The sequence below is a fragment of the Manis pentadactyla genome, chromosome 15 (genome assembly GCF_030020395.1).
Source record: "Manis pentadactyla isolate mManPen7 chromosome 15, mManPen7.hap1, whole genome shotgun sequence".
NCBI lineage: Eukaryota > Metazoa > Chordata > Mammalia > Pholidota > Manidae > Manis > Manis pentadactyla.
Genome location: NC_080033.1, coordinates 83,402,060 through 83,428,674, shown reverse-complemented (window position 1 = coordinate 83,428,674; position 26,615 = coordinate 83,402,060). Strand labels below are relative to the sequence as shown.

The following is a 26,615-nucleotide window of genomic DNA, read 5'->3' as shown; positions in this document are numbered from 1 at the left end:
GAGTTAGGGCCCTTACAAAAAGCAATTTATTCTTTAGCACATGAATCCCTCCCCTGGTTCGTCATTGTCTAAGTACTGCAGGGTTCACATTCTCTCCCTGATGTTGCCTAAGCAAGTTATATTCATATTAAGCTTTCTTTACATTTGTCTTAATTTTATTGGCTGGTTCAAAACTTTTTCTGCATTTTTCTGAAGTGATGTACAGCCCACACTTTCTAAATCTCCCTCCCCCTCCCAGCTGGAGCGACTACCTGGTACATGTTCTGACACATAGGCATCTTGTCAACACCCTTTTGTTTAAATGTTAATTCCTCTGGGAATAAATCACATTTAGTTTTATGCCATTCCTAACAGATGCCACATAGAGCTTGTGCTGTTAGCACAATATAAATGATTAGTGGGGCAGGCCCACCAGAAAACAAAGCATCCCACCCAGACAGGCTTGTCAACATGTACCTGACCAAAAACTTCTTCTTACAGCAGAACCAAAGCCAGAGATCCATCCATGTGCCTCCTGCTCTCTGGCCTTCTCCAGTCAGAAATTCCTCAGCCAGCATGTGGAGTGCAATCACCCCTCTCAGATCCTCCCACAAACAACTGCAGGAAAACATCTCCAACCAGAGGATCCCTGTCCAGGACAACACAGCTGGAGTGACAAAGCTGAAGTTCAAGAGGTCAAAGAAAGGTCCAAACCTTTGCTTAAAAGTTTAAGGCAGAAGAGGATTTCAGGGGACTTTTCCAACCCACCCAAAGGCCAAATGGGATGCTCCAGGACACATAAAAGAATGATAGAGGCCAGCACAGACCAGAAAGTGAATCCAGAAGACACAGACAAATTATTTGTGGGGGTAGGAATGTCTGTAAGAGTCAAGTACAGAAGGTGTGGTCAAGGCTTCAATGATAGGTCAAATCTCATCCAACACGAGAGGACACACACGGGGGAGAAGCCCTATGTTTGCAGGGAGTGTGGGCGGGGCTTCACACAGAAGTCAGATCTCATCCGACACGAGAGGACACACACGGGGGAGAAGCCCTATGTTTGCAGGGAGTGTGGGCGGGGCTTCACACAAACATCAAATCTCATCCGACACGAGAGGACACACACGGGGGAGAAGCCCTATGTTTGCAGAGAGTGTGGGCGGGGCTTCACACAAACATCAAATCTCATCCGACACGAGAGGACACACACCGGGGAGAAGCCCTATGTTTGCAGGGAGTGTGGGCGGGGCTTTACACGGAAGTCACGTCTCATCCTACACGAGAGGACACACACCAGGGAGAGAAGCCCTATGTTTCAGTTATGGTGAGTGAGCCATTACCAATAAATAACATCTCAACAATCACAGGAGAACAAATGTAACCACACACACTCCGTATGCATGCTGTGAAGGATCTTCAAAGGAAGCCTCTTGACCCCTTACACTCCAATTATGAGTGCAAAATTAATTGATTGAAGAAATCTCTCACTTTCAGTAAAGAAATGAAGTAGACAGATGAGGGAGAATTTCCTCAAGTGTTTTGGGGATGTTAACACCAATCCCCTACATGGCTTTTTGGCTTCCTGTTCCAATAAATTTTGTCTCCAAACAAATCTGAAGTTCAGACCACATACTTCATTCCCCCCTTATCACTGAAAGCAGGGTCTGGGAGGACCGCAGAGAACACAAACTCTCAGCCCAAGTCTCCACAGGAACTCAGGCCCTGGAAAGACATACGTCTGCAGTCCATCACGGTAGGTCTTTGGAGAATTGATTAGTGGGCCCAGGAAGAGAAGTCTAGGATTTGAGACAGACTCATAAGGGAAGGTAATTCCCTGGTATCCTAGAAAATGTGGTGTTTTCTCCTAATAGACCCCTTCCCTCCACTGCCACCCTCCTCCCTTGCATTTTCCTGGCTCCACTTCCAGTTTCCTCAGACCACTGTAGCCTCACAGATGAAAGCCAGAAAGGGGTGTCTGCACGCACATGTGCCTGGCTTAGTCTGGGTCACCTGGTCTTCCTCTCTCCTTGCTGCCCCCTCAGCATCAGCATCTCATGGTGCATAGCATATGTACTCTGCATCAGACTACACTGGGTTTACGCTCTGATCAGACTATAGTGAGCTCTGCCCTCACCAGCTACGTGGCCTATGGCTAAACATTCACTCTCTATGTGCCTGTTTTTTAATCTATGAACTGGTAACATGGCACAGAGGGTGGCTGAGAATGCAAGTCACTTCCTCATTGTCAGTCTCCAACTGCACAACTTCCAATGCCTATGCCTTCCAGGTCTTTAGTGCTGGACAAGGGAAGACAGACAGGACAGGGGCTGGGGAGCCAAATTCAGAGACTAGACAGACACCACTGCTTTCTCTGCACAGACTGACTTCTCAGACTTCTCAGCTATCCTGAGAAGGAGTTGGGACGTCAGGGATGCATGTGTCCTTCCCACTGAGCCTGAAAGCCTCAGAACCTCCCTCCACACAGGGAGGCAGAGCTGACAATAACATGTGAAGCCAGCCCCCGCCCACCCCTTGATGATCCAAATGAATTCTAGAGGAGGAGTAGAGAGAGATCTGTTTCCTCTTCCTCCCTTTCAGCAATAACCCTCATTCATAGGCTGACCACCAGCCTCAAAGGTGGCCAACAAATCCACCTCCTGTTTTCCACACTCTGGCACAGCACCCTCCTTCATGGAACAGGACTGACAGGTGTTGTGAAAGTGGTGCACGACTCCCTAGGTCATAGAAAGGCATTTGGCTTCAGCCTTGCTCTCACCATCTCACCCTCTGCAAAGCAACTGGGAGTTCATATTATTTTAAATGTACGTTGAGCATTCACAAAGACAGACAACTACCTGGATCATCATACCAACCTAAAAGTGATGTGAAAGAATTGAAGTCATAGAATTACGCTCTCTGATCATAATGGAATTGACTTAGGGTTAAATAACAGAAAATTAAAAAGAAAACCTTCAAATGTTTGTAAATAACATACTTCTAAATAACGAATGGCCAAGAAGTTCAAAAATATTTTGAACTGAATAAAAATTAGACCATATCACTAAATGTCCATCAGTAGATGAATGGATAAAGAAGATGTGGTACATTTACACAATGGAATATTATTAAGAAGAAAACAAATCCTACCATTTGCAACAACATGGATGGAGCTAGAGGATATTATGCTCAGTGAAAGAAGCCAGGTGGAGAAAGACAAGTATCAAATGATTTCACTCATATACGGAGTATAAGAACAAAGAAAAACTGAAGGAACAAAACAGCAGCAGAATCACAGAATCCAAGAATGGACTAACAGTTACCAAAGGGAAAGGGACTGAGGAGGATGGGTGGGAAGGGAGGGATAAGGGTGGGGAAAAAGAAAGGGGGCATTACGATTAGCATGTATAATGTAGGGGGGCACAGGGAGGGCTGTGCAACACAGTGAAGACAAGTACTGATTCTACAGCATCTTACTATGCTGATGGACAGCGACTGTAATGGGGTGTGGTGGGGAGACTTGGTGAAGCAGGGAGCCTAGCAAACATAATGTTCTTCATGTAATTGTAGACTAATGATAACAAAATTTAAAAAATTAAAACATATCAAAATTGGTGTGATTCAGCTGAAGCAGAACTTAGAGAAATTTACAGCATTAAATGCTTAGATTAAGAAAAAAAGAAAGGTATCAAATCACTGATCTTTAAAAAACTTTTTTTTAAAGGAGCAAAAATAAACCCAAATCAAACAGAAGGAAAAAAAATTAGCACAGAAATGGACAAAATTGAAAACAGAAAACTAATAGAGAAAAATCAATGAAATAAACTGGTTATTTGATATCAGTAAAATTCATAAATGTTAACAAAGAAGATCCAAATGATCGCTGTCAGAAATGAATGAGATCTCAATACACACTCTGTTAGATATTAAAAAGATAATAAGGAAACACTATGAACAACTCAACACACATGAATATGACAACCCAGGTAAAAAGGACAATTCCTTGAGATAAAACTAACTCATCAAAGAGAAAATAGATAACCTGAAGAATGCTTTAATTATAAAGAAATGATTTCATAATTAAAAGCCTCTCAAAATTTTTTGCTCAGCCTAAACTCTATTAAACATTTAAAGATGAAATAATACCAGTTCTACACAAACTCTTCCCAAAAAGAGAAGAGGAGGGTACCCTTCACAACTCATTTTTATAAAACCAGATTACCCTGATACCAAAGCCAGACAGGGATCCAGTATAAGAAAACTATGGGTTAATATCTCTCATAAACATTGATACAAAAATCAAACAAAATCTTAGCAAACTGAGCTCAGAAGTATTTATGAAATCATATACTACAATCAGGTGGAGCTTATCCAGAAAAGGCTAGCTGCTTCAATATTTGAAAAACATCAATCAGTGTAATCCACTATATTAATAAAAAACAACTACACAATCATACCAATTTATGCATAATTAGCATTTGAAAAACATGTCATCCATTAAAGATTTTTTTAAATTGTCTGTCAAAAAAGGTGGAAAGAAACTTCCTCGGCCTCACAAAGATCACATAAAAAAAGCTGAAATGTTATATTATACTTAATGATAAAAGACTGAAAGCTTTCCCCTGAAGATCAGGAACAAAGGAAGGATGTCCCTCTCACCACTGTTATTTGAATTCTACTCGATTTCCTAGGCAGTATAATAAGGCAACAATAAGAGATAAAAGACATATAGATTGGAAAAGAAGAAATAAAATTGTCTCTATTTGCAGATGACATGATTAAAACCAAAAGAAGTAGACCAAAAACTTCTCCTAGAACTGAGTTAGTTAAGGTCACAGGACATCAAGAAAAACCTCTTAAAATAATTTTATATCTATATACCAGCAATACCATTTCCAATAGCTCCAAAAATATTGAAATACTTACGAATAAATTTAACAAAACAGGAACAGGAACTGTAAGCTGAAAACTATAAAACACCAATGAAAGAAACTGAAGAAGAGCTAAATATGGGAAGACAAATGTTCAGGACAAGAAGGCTCAACTCCCCAAACTGATGTATAGATTTAACTCAAATCCATGAAGTATGGGTGTGGGAGTTCATGCACCTCTCCATCCAACTGTCAGCTGCTGGTAGCCAGAATCCTTGTTTGGAGAAGAGGCTCAGAGGTGATTCACTGGATTCCAAGTCTCCATCCCTGGCAAACTGCTGAGAAGCCCTTCGCTGAGGCCACTGTCCAGTGCCTGTAACACCTAGGAAGGCCTCCAAGACCTGCTGGCTTCCAGCACCTCCACATGACACTGTGATTGCCCTCGTCGGGGCAGGTTGATAGTCCTTGGGCAAACACGCCACCAGATGAAACGATGGGACACATAGCCAGCCTTCTGCATCACATACTAAACTCTGACCACAGCTATGGTCAGCCTCACCTGCTTTCGCTCTGCTTGTCTGATGCCAGGTAAGGATGCTGTTGGCTTGCTTGGGCACCATAGCTGGCAGGTGAGGGGGTCACTCACCAGGACAGTCAGCCAAGAGCCCAGAACAGCAGAGTACCCAACACAGCTGGGGTCTAGGCAAGCCTCACAGAGGGCCGAGAGCACATGACAGTCATTTGTCTGAAATTTGGTAAATTTCTCTTTGACCCCTGGACTCTGCCCTGCCTGGCCCAGGTCAGGTCCCAGTCCTATCAATCTGGCCTATGACCTCATTACCTAAACCAGTCTACCTTGGGGAAGGGTGTCACCCAATGATGCTGTCTTCAAAGATTAAGCTTCTTAAAACATACAGTAGAAAGTGTTTTAAAAACAGGTTTTTTCCAAGTAACAAGTTGTTAATCACATTACCAAGAGAAAACTCCTGTAATACTTTGAAATATGCAATTGAAGATTTTTGCAAGTTCTCACACTTAATGGCAACAACTTTATTGTTCTTTTTCTTATAATATGCAGTTATTTGTTTTTTTTAAAGCTTAGAAAATAAAAACCACCTGTGTCATAATCTGGAGGGAACATAGCACAGCAAATTAAAACTTTCTGTCCATCACACACAGACAAACGTGCACTCACACAGACACACTGGCCCTCTTTTCTTTTACAAACACTGTAGAGCCCCAATCTCTCTTCTCACTGGCCTCTTTTGCTTTATAAAGGAACTTGAACTCCTTCCCTTCACTCACATCGTGGGTTGGGCTCTGGTTGAACCAACTGCCTCTTGCTAGACAGGAAGGGTATTTCCAAAAAGAGTTTGTGAACCAGAACCTGGCCTAGTTTTGGTAGAGATTTAAATATGCAATGTGTCCAGGGCACAGAAGGTTCTCTGATATGGAGTGAGGGAGAACACTGTACCTTTACCCATGATGTCACAGTGTCCCCCTCCATCTGCATCCCCTGCAGAGGATGGTGTTTGGACGGCCCTGGGGCCATGGTGGGGGAGTCACTGTTTTCTGATGAGCAAAAGAGCAACACGTCCCTGAATGGTGACACTCAGGCTGGACCACAAAGCCTGCCCTGTGTCCTGATACTCTTCTCACTGGTTTTGTAGCTTATTGTCCATGAGATGCCCCAGGGATGGGCTCCCAATGCACATCAGAAACTGGGCTTGGTGGTGGAAGATCAGGATGGCAGCAAACCCAAGGCCCTCCAGAAGGTCAGAGGCTTACAAGAGCAGCCTTACTGGGGGCCTTTACTCTGGTCTCACCTCCTCCTCTTAGGATGCTCTCTCTGGACACCAGAGGAGCTGACATTTCCCTATGCCCACCTCAGTCTCAGGAGGCACAAGACAGACTGGGTTATCCCTCCCACAGCCTTAACAGAGCACAACAAAGGCCCAATCCTAGAAAAGTTAGCTCAGGAATAGCAACGGGAGGACTCTGGTTTCATTCTGGGGGGTCCCTACAGATAGAGCTATAGATAAACCTGACTGGAACCCTTCTTGGTAGGTCCTGTTTTAGTGTTGTCTTCAGGTCCACTTGGACAAGAACAAAGAAGTGCAGGTTTCTGCAGCCTCACTGGCCAGGGTGCAGACCTACCTCCTTGTGGTGTGTCTATCATGGACCAGGAAAGAGGGCGGCTGAAGGTAACATAGTGTCCCTTGACAGACAGGAGGAATCCAGCTGTTGTGTTTTCTGTATGGCTTGAGGGGGCACTGGCCAGAGGGGCAACGATCTTGTTTTCTAGATTGTCTATATTCAGAGAGCCACTAGATTTTTGAAGTTACTCATAAAACAGTTTTTGAGCAACTGCTATATTCTGGGTACTGTGCATGAGTGTTAAGAGGGTGCAGGTGCATAGAACTAGGTGCGGATCTCGGCTTTACAACTCACGGGCTAGCTCTGTGGTCATGGACAATTTCCAAGTCTCGCTGAAGTGATGATTCCATGACATGCAGTCTTCTGAATTCAGAGTACACAGCAGTAAGTGGAGGAATATGCATGTCATTATGGTTTCCACTGCTACCATTAGCTAAGAGATGCCTATTGAAGAGCTCCACTGTCGAGGTGCCTGCACTGCGTCGGGAAGAAAGCCGGGACACTGCAGCAAAGATGATGGTGTTGCCCGGCAGCTGTGTCTGGGGGTCTCTCCCTGGGCACCAGGTGAAACACTAGGAGAAACCTCAACCTGGACAGGGGAAGGTTTTTGACTCTGAACAAGAAAGAATTCTCAAACAGGTCAGACGAGTATAGGTAAGGAAGGAATTCTTTAGAACGAGAGTAGTAATGTACGGCAGCTGCTCTGCAGGCACCTGAGAACAGGGAGATGCAGAGGGAAGGAGGGAAAGTTCACTGAACTCCTTCTCGGCATAGGCAGATTCTCTCGCCAACTCCTAAAGCCAAGGTCAATCTGGTGTCCTGTGTCCACTTGGATCTGTGTGGCATGGGGAATAGCGCCTACCACCCCAGGATTTGGGGGATCCATGGAGCACAAAATGGAGTGAGATTATGTTCTGAGAACTCCCTAAAGAAAGGAGATTTAGGGGCAGGCTCCTAAAAGCAGATCGCACAGCTGCAGTTCCATCCAGGTCACCCAGGGGACCTAAACTTGCAGGCCCAAATCAGAGTTCTCAGCAGCCCCTCCCTAATTATCAGGAGTAAAGCAGAGACAGAGTGAAGACTTGGAAATAGTATGAAATAGCCAAGACACAAAATGCAATAATTTTAGCAATGAAATAGCTTCATGTAAAAGTACACAATTAAAGAAAGGAAAGTGCAGCCATCCTTAGAGAGGAGGCGCAATGAAAGGCTGGGGATTCTGTCTTTTAGGGCTTTCAAGAATGGGGAAAAGGGCAGAGGGGGTTTGTTGGGTGTAGGCTTGATTTGTGGTCTCATGATGTCTCTCTCCAGTGAAGGACACTTATCCTCATCTATAGTCGGTCCTCTAGATGATTCTGTAAGATAGACTTTAAAAAGGGAATTTATTGATACAGTTACTCTCCAAGATAGTGGTTACCCTCAAGAAGTGGGGACATATCACTTAGGCCTGCTTGCCCTGACCTAGGTAGGCTGTCGGTTGATTACTAAAGGCTATGTTGGAAATCTAAATTCTCAACTCCCTGCTTTTTAAAATGGAATCTTGACTTTAAAATGGTGTCTCACCTGTTTTTCTTATGTCATTTATATCTCAGCTTTTTTTGGAAAATTGATCATGGTGCTTGTTCCATGTCTCTGCCCTACTTCAATGGTACAGGGGGAGGGAGAGAAAGTGGTGAGAGAGAGCTGATCAGAGAGATGAGCAGGTCCTGTGATTCTACACAAGACCCAAATGGCAAGAGTATGGGACTGGAGCCAGCCTGCATTCGAACGCCTGTTTGTGGTCCTTTGATTCTCTGCAGCCCTGGGCGTTGTTGCCGCTCCCTCGCAGCCTCAGCTTCCCTTTGCTGTTGGGTTGATAATATGTGAAGTACTTCTTACAGTGTCTGGCCCTGGGTACGTTCACTGTGCAAGTTAGTTAAGACCCTTTAAATGTATGTCTCGAGGCATCTTGTGCAGCGGACTTGGCCGCGGCACTCTGAGCCAGACCAAGACCCAAAGGAAGGCTCACTCGGCTCCTTCCTCCCTGCTCACCTCCCTAGGATGTTGCCATGATTCACAGATTCAAAGAAAGCTCGTAGCCAGGGTCCATATTCCACCCTTAAGGACAGAGAAAAGGGCTGAGGGAGGCGAACTGCCACCAAGCACGGGGCCAGAAACCACACCCATTGCTTCCTGTGGTCCTTTAGGACATGTCACGTGGTCACAAACAGCTGCAAGGGAGACAGGGGCCTGTCACCTAGGGGGCAGTATGTGCCCAGCTGAAGCACTTTCTGTGCAGAAGGGAGAAAGTAAATGACAGGGAGGAAGGCTTAGCACGCTGCACGGAGCATTGCACCAGAAAAGCCCAGGGAGACACGGGATGCCCTCTGTAGTGGGCATACATCTTACACCTTGACATCTTACACCTCATACTGCGAATCTTCTAACCCTTTTGAAATGTTTTTGTACTTTATTATAACTTTGTTTGAAACCAAAGATGGGCCACTTGGATATTTATTACGACAAATTTCTGGTAGATAAAGGTCTAGAAGATGAAGCACCTGACTCTAAGTTGCCTATAGGTCCCGAAAGGAGCCTGCGGTACAGCCTGGTCATCCTCTGAGTATCATACTAAAAATAGTCCAGTACATGGCCTCCGCGTGCCTCAGTTTTCTCCTCTGTAAAATGAGGATAATAATACCTACATCATGATGTTGTTGGGACTGTGCGAGCTTATCTTTGTAATGTAGTGGAAGCTATAAGCGAACTTAAAGCATGACGCTGTCAATGCCCCCCTTTTACACACAGTTTTATGCCTTGTCCTAGTCGCTATCCCAGGGGCTGTTCATCTTACACACAACAGGGCCTCCTGCGTTCTAATGGGCTGTGGAGCTGGTGTGGCAGAGCTCATTTATTTAACTGTCCCTAGTGGGGACAGTCCGGTTGTTTCAGCTCTCCGGCACCCACAGCGTCTGCTAAAACAGGTGTGAGCTTTGGGGTTATCTCCTGTAAGCACACACCCTGACAAAGGTCATGTGCATTTAAATCTCAGGCATTACTTACTTACGTACCGTGACCAGCACGTTCCCAACCTTTGGTAGGAGGGTCTCCTTCCGTGCCTTGGAGGAGCCTGATTCTTGACAAATGGTCCATGCTCACTCTCAAAGGAAAAAACGCTCTTTGGCAAGAAGAAAAACGGTCCCATATCCAGAGCTTGGACCTGTGGCTGGCTTAGATCAGTCAGCCAGCATCTGTGGTGCACGCCTTTCCAGATCTAAAATACAGAATGCCGTTTCTATTCATATCACGTAAAACGTGTTCTGTATGCGTGTTAGAGAATCGTAATAGAATCTGCGCCTGTTACGCTCAGATCCGTCTCTTGTTTTTCTCATTTCTGCCCAGCCGGGACCCGACCTTGGCGCTCTGTAGGGCCCCCAGACTCCTTGCGTTGGGGGACAGAGGCGCTGAGAGGAGGGGCAGGGCGCGGACAAGAACCGCCTCAGCCCATGGGACGATCCCACCTTGGGAGTGTCACTGCCCCTATTTTACAGGTGAGGAGACGCGGCCTGTCGGAGCGGTCAGAAACCAATCCCTGACCTGCCCAGCCAACGGCCTTCCTTCCATTCAAATCGTGACTGCCCCAGGAAGAGAGAAATACGCTACTTCTGGGACTCCCAAGGGGAGTCCCCTCGCGCACGCCCACGACCTTCCGGCCCTGCAACCGCGGCGACTGGGCCAGACGGCGGCAAACCGACTCCGCGCCGCCCCCCGCCCCCCGCCCCCCGCCCCCCGCCGCCGCCGCCGCCGCCGCCGCCGACCCGCGCCGCGAGAAGCGCCCTTCGGAGGCCCGCCCGCCCCACCAGCCCCAGCCCCGCCCCGCCCCGCCCCCCGAGGTCCCATCCACTCCACTTCCGGCCCCGGAAGGAGCCTCCGCGGCCGCAGCAGGTCCGTGTGACCCGGCCGCCCCTTCTGAGCCCCCACACGACAACGGGGTTCTTGGGGCCCCCTGGTGGGCGCCGGAGCGAGACGCACCCCCAGCCGGTCAGACACGTGGGCCCTGGGCCCAGGGGGGTGCCAGGGTCGGGTGCCGGCCCCGGGAGGGTCCTGCGCCCCGGCACCGCCGCCCAACCTGGTTGTGGCGGGCGTGGAGGGTCCTCTGGCCACCTCGCGCGGTCCCGAGACCGGCCAGGCATGAGCTCGGGGGCCGCTTCGCGGCTGCGGGCGCTCCACGGACACCTGGGCTCCCCGGAGGTAGGGGCAGGTCCGGACGCAGGGATCCTGTCCCCTTGTCTGCCTGGGGCTAAGGTTCGCGTGGGGACAGAGCTGGGTTTCGGGGAGAACGAAGACCGGGTCCGGTCTCCCACAGCCAGCAGTGACTGGCTGGAAGAAGGTGCTGAGAGGGGAGACCTCTGTTCCGGAGATGCCCTTCGTGGCTGGGTGGAGGGGAGGGGTGCCCTAGTAGGGGCAGGAGCAGGGAGCCGGTCGGCAATTTTGAGGTCGGGGAGCATTGTACTCAGTGTTAATACCACCGACTCATGGGGCTGACTCAGCAATTCCAACACCCACCCCAGGGTCCAAGGGCAGTTTGGGACTCTGTCCCCTGGGGCTGTTTACTCAAAGGTTGTTGCCTCACCGCAGGGCAGCTGGTACACAGAGGCTGGGCCCACCCTCTCAGCCCTGCCCTTCTCTCATGGCCCAGGGCACAGGTATGGAGTCGCTCAGCAGCCCACTGACCACGCACGTGCTGGACACTGCCTCCGGGCTCCCGGCCCAGGGCCTCTGCCTCCATCTGTCCAGGCTCGAGGAGCATGGCAAGCAGTGGACGGAGCTGAGGAAAAGGTAGGAGGGAGGTCTGGGGCAGGACAGGAGTCCAGACCACCTCCCACAAGCCCAGGGCCCCTCCTGAGTCCCTGCCTGTGACAGGCCAGGGTGAAGGATCTGACAGCTGGCAAGTATGGGCTCTGAGGGCTGATAGCTGGGCTGACTGCTGACCACCTAGCAGTTTGATTCCCCTCGGCCTTAGGGCATGTGCTCCCTGACTGACTGTAGGAGCCTATTTCACCAGGCTGTGTAGGTGAAATACCAGGTCAGGGCCACAGAACATGCTGGTGCAGCCAGCCCCACACCAACAATGCAGCTGGGGTGGGAGCCAGAGTCTCCGATTCCCTGAAGGGCTGGGTTGGGTAAAGCCCACGGTGGGACGTCATGGCCGAAGCCCAGACTGTCACCACGATGAAAGGGAGCCTTGTGCTAGGCAGCACGCTGAACCCTCCTCACTGCACCCTGTAGGCAGGCACCACAGCTGCCCCTTTTAGACTGGGAGACTGAAGCAACAAGAGGCAAGGTGAAAGCTGGGATGCCACGCCTGGCAGCCAGCCCTCTGCTCCTCAGCAGGCCCTGGCCCTGCCCCAGGCCCAGGCTAGCTGGCTTTGTGGCATCTGGCTGGCCCTCTGGAAGAGGCAGTCTTCCCCTGGGGGTGGGGGTGAGGGGTGGGCACCAGCAGTTCAGGACCTGAGGCTATGGAGCTCATCTGCTCCCAGTTAAGTCCTCACAAAAGCTGGGGGCCCAGGTCCCATTTAGTGGTCAGCTCTGGTCTTGAAAGAACACATGGAGGCCAGTGGTGGGGGGCTCATACAGATCCATTCCCAGCCACCATAAACTGCTGGCAAACGCGTGTCTTTGAGTCACTGAACAGACAGACACTTGAAAGTATGGGTGGTGGGAACATGAGGTTTTTCTGGAAGCAACTAAGCAAAGCAACAGGCCCTCAGAACCTGCCAAATATTCAAATACTGTTGACAGGCCACCATGAGGAAGGGAGACCAAGTACAGTTATTGACCCAGAAAGCCATTCATTATATATTAAAAGAAAAATGCAGGTTATAAAACAGTATGAATAGTTATATAACATCCATTTTATGTTTGTTTGTAAACAAATCTTTGTGCACAGAGAAAATCTGTAGAAATACATGCCAGTTATAAAGTGATTATTGCTTATGGGGCAAACTGTGGGTGGCTTTCCTTTTCTCCCTTTCTGTGTTGTGATTTCCTAAGACGGAGCAGTGTTGTCCCTGGGCTGCTCCACAACTCCAGGCCCTAGAATCTGTCCTGCTGCAGGGCTTGTCCACCCCTGCTCGCCCAGGACCAAGTCAGGCTGTGGGGGCATCTGAGGCCACTGCAGGGTGGCTCCTCACCCCTCCCTGACTCTCCCTAGCTACACCAACTCAGACGGCCGCTGCCCAGGGCTCCTGCCACCAGGCCAGATGAAGGCAGGCACCTACAAGCTGTCCTTCGACACTGAGGGCTACTGGAAAAAGAGGGGACAGGAGAGCTTCTACCCATACGTGGAGGTGAGAGCCAGGGACGGAGGCTGTGAATCACCAGGCCCTGCAATGGGCAGGCTGGCCTGCCCCTCCTGCTTCTCCCAGGGTGGTGGCAGGCGGAGTTCCCCTGCTTTGAGCTCACAGAAGAAAGGGGACTTTACCACAACCTGTGCGTCCCTGCCCTGCCCCTGGGTGAGGCTGTGGGGGCAGGGCTAAGGGTGACCCAGGCACTGTGGACAGAGGTGTGCACCTGACCCCGTACAGGTGGACCCTTTGGGATCCTTACCTTTTCCGGTCCTCAACCATCGGCCCCATAGGGCCCTGGGGGCTTCTGCCCCTCTCTGTTCCATTCCCTGGCCCACGCTGGGCTGCTGAATTGTCCCCAGGAACACTGGGGCCAGGTTGCTTATATGCTACATGCGGGCCCCTCACTCCTTCCCGATGCCTTCTCTGCTTCTCAGGTTGTTTTCACCATCACAAACGAGACCCACAGATTCCACGTACCCCTGCTGCTGAGCCCGTGGTCCTACACCACTTACAGAGGGAGCTAGCGGCCAAGCCACCTTCTCTCTGGCTGACTGCCAGGTGGCCCACGAGCACCAGTCCCATCATCACGGCCCATTGAGCCACCCCCAGCCCTCAGCCGGGCTCTGTGTTCCTCATGGTACATCAGGTCAACTTCGCGTGTGATGGTTGAGCCCTAGACTTCCCAGTGGTCGCTATGACTCGGGCGTCAATAAAGTTGGTGCTGGCTTCTGCAAGGCTGCTGCAGTCACTCGGCAGAGCTCGGCTGGTGGTGCCCTGCCCGGAGGTGGGAGAAGGGTGGGCATGCACACAGGATGGATAGATAGCACGAAAGAAAGTGGCCAGGGTTGTGGGCCTGGGGTGCGTCTCCAGAGCCATGCACCTGAACACGTAGCAAACATAAGAAACCTTTATTTGCCAACAATACACATCTGAAAACACATACACGCTGCCCTTGGTGTGTGAAAAGTGTCATGTAGGGAATGGTCTCGGGTGGGAGCTATGTCGGGGTGCCCACGAGTCCTGCGGGGCCCTGGCCTAGTGTCTGCCCAATCACAGCTGTCTCCAGGGGCTTGAAGCCCACGTTGTCCAGAGGGATCCCAAAGGCCAGAAGCTTCGCCTCATAGGTGCGCAGCAGGTCATTGTGGGCCTGTGGGGACAGAGCAGTGTCAGGAGGGAGCAGGGCCTCAGCTGTGGCTTGCCAGGGGCAGGGGCTGGCAATGCTGAAGCTGACCCTCACTCAGGCACACTCGACTGCATGGAGGGGGCTGGGGTGGGTGATAGTGGAAAACATTCAGGCTGACCTTTACTAGCTGCTCACTCTGTACCAGACTGGTCCTCAGCACTTCTGTGTGCGTGGACTCAGGTGGCCCAGGATAGGAGATACTGCCATTATCCCTGTTTCAGAGATGGTGAAACAGACAGGAGGAGCAGACTTGGGGCAGAGCTGTGGTCTGAGCCCACTCCTGGCTCCTTGCCAAGCAGCTGTCCTTCAGGTCCATCATCCCTGACTTCTTGGGCATGGCCTTCTGTGTGCACATGCAAGCCCTCGCTGACCCTCCCGGCCTTATCTAATGGCATCTCTTTCCTGTCCCCAGAGAAGCACCACCAGCCGAGCACCTGTCCCAGAGAGGCTGAGGTCTGGCAGCAGCACTGGGAGGGCCAACACAAACAAGGTTTCTGGACCCCCTCAGGAAAGTGGATGTTTTTAAACTGACTTTCATTGTATCGTTGTAAGGGTTTGAAGAGTTGATGCAGTGAAATGCTTGGAGACTGGCTTGACTCAGAGCAAAGGCTCAAAAGGCCTCATTATCCTCACCCATGCCAGGAAAAGGTTATTGGGGCTTAGGGCTAGGCCCTGGCTGCCGCCCTTCTGTGGGACAGGGACCTCCTGGAGATCAGACACCAGGTTATGGAGATTGCCCCAAGAACGGCACATGCCAGTAAATGGCCCCAACTTTGTGCATCAGGGGACACACACCTAAGGGCAAGTGAAGACCCAGGAATATCTGGTCACCATGGAGCCCAGTGCCAGTGCCAGGCACTGCCAGTCCCATGGCCCAGGACTCTGAACCATAACATCCACCCAAAGGATCACAGGTGTATCTGAATCACACTCATGGGGTGGCTGCTCTTGGCAGATGCATGTGCAGGTAGCACCATGTCCACATTCCCCACAGGCAAAGCCCAGATGGAGCTGTGAACTCAGAGATGGAGCCAGGGGCCCTGAGTGCAGGGCCCAGGCCCCTTGGGCTCACGGGATAGATGACAGCAGGGTCAAGGCACTCACTGCTCACCCCCACCTGCAGGCGGCCTCTGTGCTGAGGCAGATTTCCGGCATGGAAAGGGTGTGCACTTTTCACAGACTCACAAAAGAGAAAGGTTAGACCCTAACTCTCCAGATTGGAGGACGGTGGGTGTTAGTCTGGGGAGCAGAAGAGGACCCCTCCAGTCACCCCAGGTCACTGCTGGGGTCTGAAAGCAAGGATCAGATGGGGAGATGGGTAGGGATATGCCCCAGGCTATGGGACCCTGGGCAGGCACAAAGGGCCTTGGGCTAGTCTGTCCAGGCACCCTCCGCAAAGGGATAAATCGGGTGCAGTCTGGGGTGAGGGAGCAGCCCTGAGGGACAGTTGGAGGAGCACCCTCATACCTTGCAGACCCTGGCCAGCTCATACTGCAAGTCCTTGATGGTGGTGTTCTTCGATTCCAGAATGTCCTGAGGAGAGAGGTAGGCCAGGAAGATGGGGTGGGTGGGGGCTGGGGGCATTGGCAGGGGACCTCAGATGACAGGGAGGAGGAGCAGCCCGGCTCCACCACCACATAATCCACAGAGAGCAGCCAGTTGCACGGGACGGTGTTCAAGGGAGGCAGGGTCTGCCTCTCCATGAGCAAACGGTCCGAACAGTGAAAAGCGAGGCCTAGAGGTTGCAGAGGGGCAGGACTGGTGTGTTCTGGAGTCACCCTGATGCCAACCATGGCCCAGGGAAGCCCCCTGAGGCCGCAGGGACTCACCTCCACAAGGGGTTCCCTCCCACCAAGCTAGGTAACTGACCAGGAAAGGCAGGCTCACACCATCGGTCCTGGGGGAATATGCAGTGACCGTCATGGGTGGGACTGGTTTTTGTTTTGGGTCTTTTTGCAGGGTTGTGGGGTTTTTTTGGCATTTGCTTTTTAAGAGCTTACAAAAATGACAGGTTTTGGGGGCTTTTATCTATCGGTTTGAACAGGACTATTTTTTATCCCCCTCCTCGTGACTGCTGGCAACATAGGGCCTCGTCAGGCTCCTCGACCCTTCTCAAGAGAGGCAGAAAAGCCCTCCCCTCGCTGACGGCCTCACTTCTTGCCTCCAGTGATCATGGTGCTTCATAGACACATAGCGACAACGACAGAGATGAGCCCCCAGGCCAGGACCACAGAGCTGCTACCTAGACGAAGCCCCTCCTAAGCACTGCACAACCCGGGCCCTGAGAGCCATCCCAGGTGACTTAGATCCCACAGGCCCACAGAGCATAGCCCCACCGCTTCCTGACGAGCGGACTCCTGGTTTCAGCCAGAAGCAGGCGCAAGGCACCTCAGACTCCCTAGCCCCTCCTCGTCGGTGCCCGCCTGCTCCCCTCCTGCCCTCCAGTTTCTGCCTGTGCCACAGTGGGCTCTCTCTGACCCAGTGTGCCCTGCCAAGAAGCTTCTGTGGTTCCCCACTGGCCCCAAACTCAGGCACAGCTGCCAGGCTTCAGGATTGGCCCCCTCCAGCTCGTTCTGCTCCCCGTAGCTCACAACGCCTGGGCAGCAGGAAGAGGCTCACAAGTGTACAACAGCACCAAGTGTGAGCTGCAGGCCTCAGACGAAGGCCAGGCAGGGGGCAAGCCAGCCTGGAGTGCTTTAAATAAAGATTAGGTGACCTGACATGAAGTTTAATCTCTGGGACTGAGGCTCATGTGGGCAGAGGGGTTTCTGTTCCGCTAAGAATGGTGTTGACAAATCACCTTAAAAATGCTGCCTGTGCTATTTCTCAGAATAAAACACCTGAACAGACAGTGAGGTGACCCAGAAGGAAGATCAGAGACAGGTGCCTCCACGCTGAAAGGATCTCTCTGAAACAAGCCAGCCTCCCCCGCCAGGCCTCTCAACAGAGACATGGAGGCCAGCTGCATTTCCAGGGGCCGGCCCACACCTGTGTCTGTCTCGCAGGCCCCCAAGGGAGCTGAACCTGGGACTGCCTCAAGCCTGGCAGCTGCGGGTCACGCAGAGGGCCAGGACCCCAGCACCAGCCATGCCCCCTGGCAGCATCCAAGACCTTGTTCAGCATCACCCTTTCTTTCTGTAATGACCCCCAGTGAGGTCCAGGAAGCAGCTCCAGGTAAGAGATGACCTGCCAGGTGTTATCAGGGCTTCCGGCTGCTGGGTCAAAGGCAGCAGCCAGCAGCGGCCTGATCATCTGCCAGCCCAGCTGGCCCGTGGGAGCCGAGCCTCACCTGTCCTGTTTACTGCTGTCCCCCTGCCTAGAATGGCCCAGCACAGAGAGCATTGCAAGTGACCATGGATGTGAGTGCACAGATGCTCTAGCCTCTGCTCAGACCTAACTCCCTCTGGGAAGCCTTCCCCAGCACTCACCACAAAGGCATGCCCAGAGCCCTGCAATTCCCCCATTGTGACTGCCCACAGCCCAAACCAGCACATCTTAGCGCCATAGGCCAGCCGCAATGGCAGCAGCCTTGGCTGAAAGCTCAGGAGACTCAGCCGTGTCTGGGGCCTGTGACTGGGTTTGTCACCAGATGCACTAGGACCTCCAGTTGAGAGGTTTTGGAGTAGCTCAAGAGACCCAGTGCCTAAAGGGCCAGGATCATACCTTTCTTGAGAACTGGACAGGCAGTTGGCCTGGGGGCTAGAAGGTGCTGAGAGGTCAAGGTGGGAGTTGGGGAGGAGCTGAGGGACAAACCCATGAGAGCGAGCGAGCGTGGGAGCCTGATGGTGGCACACACAGGTCCCCATCCGTGACAAGGTCAGCCAATGTCTCCGGTGGAATGAGAAGCTGGACATGCACAGGATTTTGCCAGGAGACGAGTGACAGCCACCAAATGGGGCAGGAGCAGGCGGCCAGCCCAGCCTGGCCCTAGGACCCTTCCGGGACTCACCTCCAGCCTGCGGGACACGAGGGTCAGAGCCGCGGGGTCCAGGTTGGAGGCTGCCAGTGCCTCATTGAACTGCACCTCCTTCTTCTCCACAGCAGTGCTCAGTGCCTGCAGCTTGCGTTCCAGCACCAGGTTCCTGAAGCCTGCTTTCTGCTGCACCTCCAGGATGGCCGCAGTGAACTTCCCGTAGAGCTCATCCCGCTCCTGCTCCACCTGCAGGGGCAGGTTGTGGTGGGTGACAAGGCCACCTGCCCCGGGGGCACCCTCACTGGTGAACAGCTCCACCCACCTCTGCCCCTGGGCCAGAAACACCACTTCGTTAGAGCAACTGAGCCTGAACCCTAACCTTTCAGCAGTGCCCACCGGTGGGCACGTGGGTCTGTCTCTGCATACCCCTACTCTGTGGGACAGGATTAAAGGTGCACAGCTGTCCACACCAGAAGGCAGGAGGAAACACTAACTAGGCCCACCTCTACTAAGGGGTTTCGGGAAGTACCGGGGCACCCTGTTGTAAGAGCTCGAGAGGCCCCAGAAGGGTTGGGGCCAGCCCTGCCCTGAGTTTGGGCAATGGGCTCACGACAGACATGTACCTGATTGCCCCTATGTGAGATCCAGGGCCTAAAACTCCAGCAAGCAATGTTTGGGGTAGAGGCCTGGCCTCTTGAGGGCCCACTCCCCCTGCCAGCCCCAGATTATAGAACCCCACATACATCGACATGCCCCACAAACGGCACATCTAGAGAACAGCCCTGGAGTCAACTGCCTGTCAATCACTGAAAGTGCTCTTTGTCCTCCCCCCCCGCCCCCCCCCCCCCGTACTTTAACTGCGCAGTGCAAAAGAAACAAGGCTGCGTAGAAAGGGAATACCTCTTAATCACTTCCCCAGAGGCCACCATGTGAACATCCAATATGACTCCTTCCAAAACAGTCTCTAGATGTGCAAATGTATTACTGCTGGAAGGAGAGGAGGATGGTGCTAAAGCCATGTAGAACCTTCTCTTTCTAACCACTGTGAAGGAATTCCTACATCTGTTTCCATCCACTTCCATGCCTTTGGTCTTTAAAACCTGCTGACTAATCTGCATCCTCGGTTTTCTAAGACTTAGACACATACCACAAACACATTCACATAGAAGAGCAGGTGACAGAGCACAGGCCTCTGCTCCTGTCCGCTTTCTCCTCCCCCACTCAATCCACCTGAACTCGCAAGGAGGGATATCTCCCTGGCTTCCCTACGACCCTTCTGAGGCACCTTAGAAGAAGGTGAGTCTAGGGCTAGCAGATGATGGATGTTCCGGAGGACTTGGCCCATTCCTCCAACGGTCTGTGATCGTGAATTTCAACTAGGTGAAGAAGGAACAATAACCTGTACCAACAAAGAGCTCAGAGTGATGGGCCTGCTCTGCCCTGTGATGAAGGGCCAACCCTTGGCAGAACTAGAAACTGCTCAGAGGCACGAAGTGTGCCAGTCACCAGCAATCTCAGAGCAGCAAAATTCAATGAGCCATTTTCCACCTAATCACTCAGCAATGTTTTGAATCAATTAGAGGTGGTGCAGGGGGGAGGTGGCCCCTGGGCCCTTTGGGTGGCATCATACTCAGAATAGCCCTCTGGGCAGATGCTATCCAAATTCTGAACCAAACCCTCTGGCCCAGCTACAAAGTGACTTTCAGAAACAGAAAGCTGAGCAAGGGTGACGTTGCTTAAAAGGTAACGGAGGCAGCCAAGGTCTGAAATGGATGTTTGTCCCAGGGGACTGGCTAAAGGATGCAGCCTTCTGACAGAGCGTCGGCCAGCCATCTGGAGAGACACACAGCACAGCGTGACGTTGGAAAGGCATCACGTTTGAGATGTGACCCCACTTGGGAAGCACCAAGTCACCCCTAGTAGGACATGCATGATGACATCTGCAAGGAGACTCAAAGCTGTTACCCCCTGTGAGGCCCAGTGTGGAGCAACAGGAGGGCCTCTTAGACCTCAGGATCCTCCAACTTCTCTACAATGCATACACAATACCTTAGTGCTTAGACATATGCACATAACTGAGAAAGACCCTTGCTGCGAGGGGCCAGAAGTAGGAGGTACAGCTCTATACCAGAGAACCTACTCTTTGTGGGACTCCCAGGCCTTCTATAGAATGTGCCACAGGTTTTAGCCTCTTATAAGCTGCCTGGAATGAGGGGTGGGCAACAGGATTCCTTCCCAGCTTTTAAACCCAGAAACCCAGCCACGGCATCAAGGTCCCAGCCTGCTGACTGCCAAGTCATCCCAGAGCCCAGAGCCTCCTAACCTTCATGAACCGCTGCTCCAGAATCTCGTGCTCCCACTTCAGGCCCTTCAGCTCTTTCTCTGTGACTTTCAAACGTGCTTTTGTGCACTAGAGAGAAAATGGGGATGTGGGGGATAGAAAGCGTCCAGGTTCGGGCATCCCCATAATGCAGGCTCCTGGGAGATCTTCAGGAGGAAATGGCGCAAAGACACAGGAAGCTGAGTCCCACATGGCAGGCTGGTGAGCTACCTGCCTCCCAGAACATGCACCAACTTTACAGCCCCCCCAGGACACCAACCAGAGAAAGGTGAGACTCAGCCCCACCTCCTGCCCTAAGGGCCACGCCCTGCTCTGGGCCTCAGGAGACATTTTGCTGATGCTCCTCCTTGTCCAAGCCCAGAGTAAGGTGCCGAGGAGGGAGATGAATTCAGGAGGAAACTCACGGCCAGAATCTGCTTGTCCCTCTCATAGTTCCTGAGCTTCTTCTGCATCTCGCTCATCTCATCCCGAGCCTCCTGGAGAGGGTCTGCCAGGCGCTTGTTCTGCATGGACACCTCTGTCATCTGCTTCTCAAGGTGGTCCTCCTTCTTGCGCATGTCCTCCATCTGCTCCTGTTGTACAAACCCAGGTGCAGGAAGGCTCAGCAGGCCTTCTGAGCGGGGGGCCCCAAGCTCTCCTGTGCAAAAGAACATTCCTGCAGCTGCAGGTGCACCAAGGATCTTGTTGTATAATCAGAGTATGTCTGCATGGTTTTAGCTGATGCTGAACTTTCTAGGAATGCAGCTTTCAAGCAGAGAGTGTGCTTTGCTCAGGGTCTCCCGAGGGGTGGGCATTCTCCATCATGGAAACAAGACAGTGACACCCACCTTTGTGGGCCATGCTCTGGTTCTGAATGCAGTTGCATACAAGCCTTCACCTATCAAAATGCACGCTGTTTTATTAGGTCCCCTTCCACGCTACAGTTAGGGCTACATCTTGGTTGTTTTCAGCTACAGGTGTAGGAAGGTTACATTCTCTCACTGTGAATTTCAGTAGAGGACAGTGGAGGGACATTGTCAGGTATGTCTATCAGCAGAGGTGCTGGATCTGAGGGGGTTCAGCCCAGCCCGGCCAGCCCCTGTGAAGCACCTTGAGGGAGTTGATGAGGGCCAGATTGTTGAGGGTGATGTCGTTGTAGTAGTTCTTGATGTCTGTGAAGGCCTCCTCGTGGCGCTGCATCAGCATGTTGATCTGGCCGTTCTTCCTCTCCTCTACCTCATGGATCTCAGTCTTTCTCCGTAGGTCCAGCTCATCCCTAAGCATCTTCATCTTCTTATCATACTTGGCCTCAATTTCTGAAAGGCAGCAGCATACATAGCAGCTTAGCAGAGGAAGAACAGGTGGGCCTGTGGCTACAAGAATAGATGGAACCTGTAAACAGGGCCCAAGAACACCCACCAGGATGAAAGCTGTGCCAACAAGCTCTGCCAAAGCACAGAATGGGCTTAGGTGGAACTTTTTCTGCAGATGCTCACAGATGACAAATTCAGCACACACTACTGTCTGACTTATTTTGCCTGTGGCAGGCATTGCTAATCAATCTCTGCACTAGGGCTCCCCAAGCAGAGTGTCAGCTGATCCCAATGGCCAGTCAGAGTATGGGGCTTTATTAGTAAAGAAGACAGATTTCAGAAATGGGAGTCTCTTCAGGCCAGAAGCCACTAAAGAGACTGTTCTAAGCATGCTGCCCACAAGACTGAATAACTGCCTCCTACTTCTAACTGCTGATTTGTGCCAGGAAAGGGGAAGTGGGTGGTAATCACAGCCTCCCCAACTCGCATAGAAACAAGTTGTTTGAGATCCTGAGTGCCCCATCATCCTTGGAAACACGTCCTCCCTCTCTGCACATATGGGCTGCTTCGACCCAATTATTTGCCCAGGAGGTGACTAAAACTCTTGACGGCTGTCTTACAAAGTGCATGTGGGAAACTGACCTCGCACTTGCCTCTCAAAGTCATTCCGCATCTTGGTGGTCTCTTCTGTGTGTTTCTGCAGAGGCGGGAGCAGATGATCACTACATGACAGAGAAGCTGCCCCTGCTCCTCACTGGTGTGGAGAATCCAGCTTGGTAAACCTTGCTGCTTCTTGGGGGCACTGGGCTCCCCTCATCCCTGACCTCATGGGCCAACCTCCAGACAACACGGTTTTGGTAACTTCCACATTCATAACTCACTCCCCTTGGCTAAAGTCCTTAGAGACTGTAGCAGGCATTGCTTGGGAACCCACCCACAGGCTGGAGGTCAGTGGCCACATCTACACAGGGCTGCAAACTCTCTCTAGGTGCCTGCTAACCTGCTTCATCTGTGGCCTGGAGCAGCATTACAAATTATTTCAATACTTATTACATATAAAAATGTTGAAGAAAAATTTAAATTATTTTTTATAACAGTATTTTTATACAAAGGGGAGCTCTGACCAAGTAACTACTCCATATCCAGGCCTCCAGTGAGCAGACAGCCTCTTATCACAAAATTCATTGGAAACCAGCCCATTCTGTGCTTCTGTCAGGAAAGACCAAACATCTCCTGAGGGTCCAACAGTTCACTCTCAGGCTTTGCTGCAGAGTCTGCGATGTTGCTGATTCTTTTCCTGATTCAGCTGAGGCCGCTGCCTCCAGGCATGGAGCAAGTGTACTGACAGTCTTCCACAACCAGGAAGAACCTTTGCAAACCAAATTCATACATACCCTCCCTCTACCCAAATCCCAAGGCTTTCTGACTCAGCCAGGGTCAAAGGCCTGTCTCCATTGTGCCCTTTGGGTTCAAAAAGCCCTGGTCTGTCTCCCCAGCCTCCCTGCCCCTCCGGCCTTCTTGCTGGCTCACCCCCATACTCCGGGCCTGGTCTCTTCCGGCCTGGCTTAGCCCCGACCTCCTTCCAGCCTGTGCTCAAACACCATCTCCTCAGTGAGGCACCCCCAAAACTCCCTATAGAGAAATGTAGAAGGCCCAGTCGGCCTTCACCTTAGCTCTTCCTACAGCAGCTGTGCCCACAGATGTACTGGCATCCAGTGTCAGAAACTCCTGTTTTGTCTTCCGTCTCATGTTTGTGTCTCCTTTCTGGACCGTCAGCCACGATGGGTAGTCATTTTGCCAGTTTTACTCCCTGTATGTCCCCAGAGATCAGAGCAGGTCCTGGAATCTCCAGGCACCTAGCATATGAATTTCAACCTCCTGGAACACTCCTGGCCCTCAGGACCAAAATGTCTCAAAAGCCAACCAGGTGCTCATGGCTAACTGCCATGGCCACCTAGGGGCTCATGTGCTGGACACTCTGATGGATGTGTTTCTAAACATACCTGATGTGCTCCCTGGGAAAGTGGCTGGGTGTCAGGTGTCAGCAGCATGTGGCGAGGGACCCTGAGCTGGATTTTCCTTTTGGGAAGTACATTTGTTGCTCAAGTCTAGGACAGAATTCTGCTCTGGGCCCCCAAATGGGGTTTGTCTGGCTGAGTGTTTTTAAAAAAAATTTCAGTTAGTTGCCAAAACACGGTAGTCTTTCAACAAAAATACGAAGTTCCAGTTATGTCAAGTACTCTGGAGCTCTCTGTCCCCAGCAACTGCTGCTGGGCACTCAACACCCTGGCACCTACCAGCCGCAGGTTCTTCACCACCACCTCACTGGCCAGCTCCTGCTCCTTGAGCTCCACCTTGAGTGCCCGCATGTCTTTGCGCAGCACACCCTCCTGAGTGCGGTGCTCCTTCTGCGCCAGCTTCATGGCTACCGTGCCCTCGGCCTTCATCTCCGTCAGGTTGTTCTGATGCTCATACAGCAGGTGCTTCACCTTCTGCTTGTAGACCTGTAGGCAGGAGACAGTGCCTGCTCACCTGCACATGCACACACCAGCACACACATGCTCACCTGCAGCACCTGCTCTTTTATTAAAAAATCCTTCAGGTTCCCAAGGTACAGGACACAAAGGGCTGTGATCCTCAAAGCAACAAGAGAAAACGACCTCTCGTCTGGGCCCTCTGCTCATCTGGTGACTCCAGAAGGGATTGACTCACCTTGATCTCAACCTGGTGCCTCTCCTCGGCCTCCTCCATCTCCCGGTCTTTGTTCCGCAGTGCGGCCTTCTTCTCCTCCAGCTGCCTCCGCGTGATCTCCCAGAAGGTGTGGATTTTGTCCCGCTCCAACTGGAAGTAGTTGCGCTCCTGCCGCTCCCGGTCCAGCTCCTCCCGGATGCGGCTGACGTGCTCCTCCACCTGACCGGGCAGAGTGGGGCCCACCCATTGCAAAGGGCACGTGAATGGAGAAAGGCAAGGGACGAAGAAGGAGGGGCTGCTCTCACTAAACCTAAGAGCTCAAAGAAGTTAAAATACAATGCTAGGAAGGCTGCAGGGACAGAACACATTCAGCAGAAATGTCTTGAATTTGACCAAGAATCAAAAAATGATTAAGTTCTTTTAACCATTCCTGAGAATTTATACTGAAGAAATTTCTCAAATGAATGCAAGAGCTGTCTGTTCAAACAAAGAGCTCGGCTATTGGGACAATGTGGTGTGCAGCCCATTTCCCACACGGCCATCCCACTGACCTCTTCAAAACACTGAACCCGGCACCCTACGCTTAAATTGCCAGTGGTTTCCCTGTGTATAAAATGAAGGCGCTCTACCATCATTCCAGGACTTCTGCCAAGCTCTCCAACTTCAGCTCATATGACTCTCAGTCTCCTTTGTATTTGTGTTTTATCTTAAACTACTGAAAGAAAGTAGGCGTTATTACCACCAACACATGGGAGGACACCAAGCCCTCAGGTCCAGGCCAGGTGCTCACACGGCCAGTGGAGGTGCCACACAACTCATGTTGACCTCATGTTGTAGTTTTCAGGACACTTTTAATTGAAATTTTAAGTATATAATTATGTTCTCTAGCCCTTAACTTCATCAACATGGACAAGTGGCTTAAATAATTCCTAATGTTTAATGGTAAATAAAGCAAATAAGAATGCTATATATGCATGTACTGTGATAGCAACTCTGTACACCAGGTGCATAAAAGAATGAGATTGAAACAGAATACAGAAAAGCAAAAATAGCTTTTATATCAGAAAACATTTCCTTCCAAATTCCTAGCACCCTATAAAAAGTTCATCATTGTGGAGGTTCTGCTTTTTTATGAAAATAAGTGTTGCACTTGAGAGCTTTGGATCTGATGAAATTAAGGAAAAGGGGGAAGCAAACCCTGGCCTGGGCAGCACTGCAGGAGCCAGACCGAGGGGAAGAACACAAGGCGGAGCACGGCCGTGAGCGCCGCAGTGGGTCTGAAGGAGGCTCACCGGCAACCGCCAGGGAGATGGCGCAGGACAGCACCCACCCAGCTCGTCCGACCCAGGATCGGGCCAAGGCACAGGGTGCACCCTGCTCACCTGCTCTCTGCTCATGTCCTCCGGAGCGAGCTCGTCAACAATCGGGGTACCTTTGGCTTTCCCTTTCTTCCCTTTCTTTTTGGGCGCCTTTGGTTAAAGAGATGATTAGGTTAGGAGGGGGTCCTGTCCAACGGCTTCACATGCTGGCTGGCTCTGATTCGCCCCCGAGGATCACCTGAGAGAAGTGTACCTGTTCCAGAGCCTCTACTGCTCGCTTTCTCATGCCCCAACCCCCACCCCAGAGCACATCATTCTGCCCTGAGGCTTCCCACCCTTAATGTCATGGACATTCTCCACCAGCACCTTTGGAGAAGCAAGAAGGAGAACTCTTCCTTTTCATAAGATAACATTTTCTTCCTCAAAAAGGAAGGGGGAACTCTTCCAAATCCATTCCTTGGTATGTGGCAGAGCCCTCCTTGGTGTAGATGCAGAATTTACTTGGCCTCGAAAAAGGAAGAGCCCCAATACCACACAGTCAAA

General features: G+C 51.4%; 3 protein-coding genes and 1 long non-coding RNA gene across 24 annotated transcripts in view; 3 read left to right on the top strand and 1 right to left on the bottom strand.

Annotated features, from left to right (window-relative positions):
* The first annotated feature begins 197 nt into the window (after positions 1-197).
* On the top strand, positions 198-7,049 carry LOC130680995 (histone-lysine N-methyltransferase PRDM9-like). Its single transcript, XM_057492905.1, is given in 5 exon segments — positions 198-254; positions 399-1,274; positions 1,277-1,303; positions 6,518-6,622; positions 6,939-7,049. Coding segments are annotated over 5 exon segments (1,176 nt in total).
* A 3,333-nt stretch (positions 7,050-10,382) lies between these two features.
* LOC118931653 (5-hydroxyisourate hydrolase-like) lies at positions 10,383-14,067 on the top strand. Of its 9 annotated transcripts, none has more exons than XM_036924344.2 (4): positions 10,383-10,534; positions 11,683-11,822; positions 13,198-13,333; positions 13,768-14,067. In XM_036924344.2, exons 1-4 carry the CDS (start codon positions 10,490-10,492, stop codon positions 13,855-13,857), a joined length of 411 nt encoding a protein of 136 aa, XP_036780239.1. In that variant the 5' UTR covers positions 10,383-10,489; the 3' UTR covers positions 13,858-14,067. The 9 variants fall into 9 exon arrangements, with proteins under 9 accessions (XP_036780239.1, XP_036780237.1, XP_036780247.1 ...); XM_036924342.2 differs by having other exon boundaries at positions 10,516-10,534; positions 11,690-11,822; XM_036924352.2 differs by lacking the exon at positions 10,383-10,534 and adding an exon at positions 10,864-10,928.
* A 159-nt stretch (positions 14,068-14,226) lies between these two features.
* GAS8 (growth arrest specific 8) overlaps positions 14,227-26,615 on the bottom strand; it is a 48,230-nt gene continuing 35,841 nt past the window's right edge. For 10 of the 13 annotated variants that reach the window (XM_036924328.2, XM_057493133.1, XM_036924330.2 and 7 more), the window contains 10 exons: positions 26,136-26,222; positions 24,775-24,972; positions 24,360-24,566; positions 22,705-22,759; positions 21,860-22,065; positions 21,175-21,342; positions 20,753-20,839; positions 18,466-18,675; positions 15,984-16,049; positions 14,227-14,480 (listed from right to left, as the gene is read on the bottom strand). In XM_036924328.2, coding sequence (XP_036780223.2) covers positions 14,331-14,480; positions 15,984-16,049; positions 18,466-18,675; positions 20,753-20,839; positions 21,175-21,342; positions 21,860-22,065; positions 22,705-22,759; positions 24,360-24,566; positions 24,775-24,972; positions 26,136-26,150 — 1,362 coding nt within the window. In that variant the 5' untranslated portion in view covers positions 26,151-26,222 and the 3' untranslated portion in view covers positions 14,227-14,330. Of the gene's footprint in view, positions 14,481-15,983; positions 16,050-18,465; positions 18,676-20,752; positions 20,840-21,174; positions 21,343-21,859; positions 22,066-22,704; positions 22,760-24,065; positions 24,313-24,359; positions 24,567-24,774; positions 24,973-26,135; positions 26,223-26,615 lie in introns of those variants that run through there. The other 3 variants (XM_057493129.1, XM_057493135.1, XM_036924331.2) reach the window with 3 other exon arrangements.
* LOC130681060 (uncharacterized) lies at positions 15,989-17,238 on the top strand. Its single transcript, XR_008994120.1, has 2 exons — positions 15,989-16,061; positions 16,603-17,238. It is a non-coding gene; the product is annotated as an uncharacterized LOC130681060 (long non-coding RNA).

Excerpts from the sequence above, each read along its gene's own strand:
- LOC118931653 (XM_036924343.2), top strand. The coding sequence starts at position 11,175 with ATGAGCTCGGGGGCCGCTTCGCGGCTGCGGGCGCTCCACGGACACCTG. Across the intron at positions 11,235-11,682 it reads GACACCTGGGCTCCCCGGAG|GGCACAGGTATGGAGTCGCT; the intron begins GTAGGGGCAGGT and ends CTCATGGCCCAG. Across the intron at positions 11,823-13,197 it reads TGGACGGAGCTGAGGAAAAG|CTACACCAACTCAGACGGCC; the intron begins GTAGGAGGGAGG and ends GACTCTCCCTAG.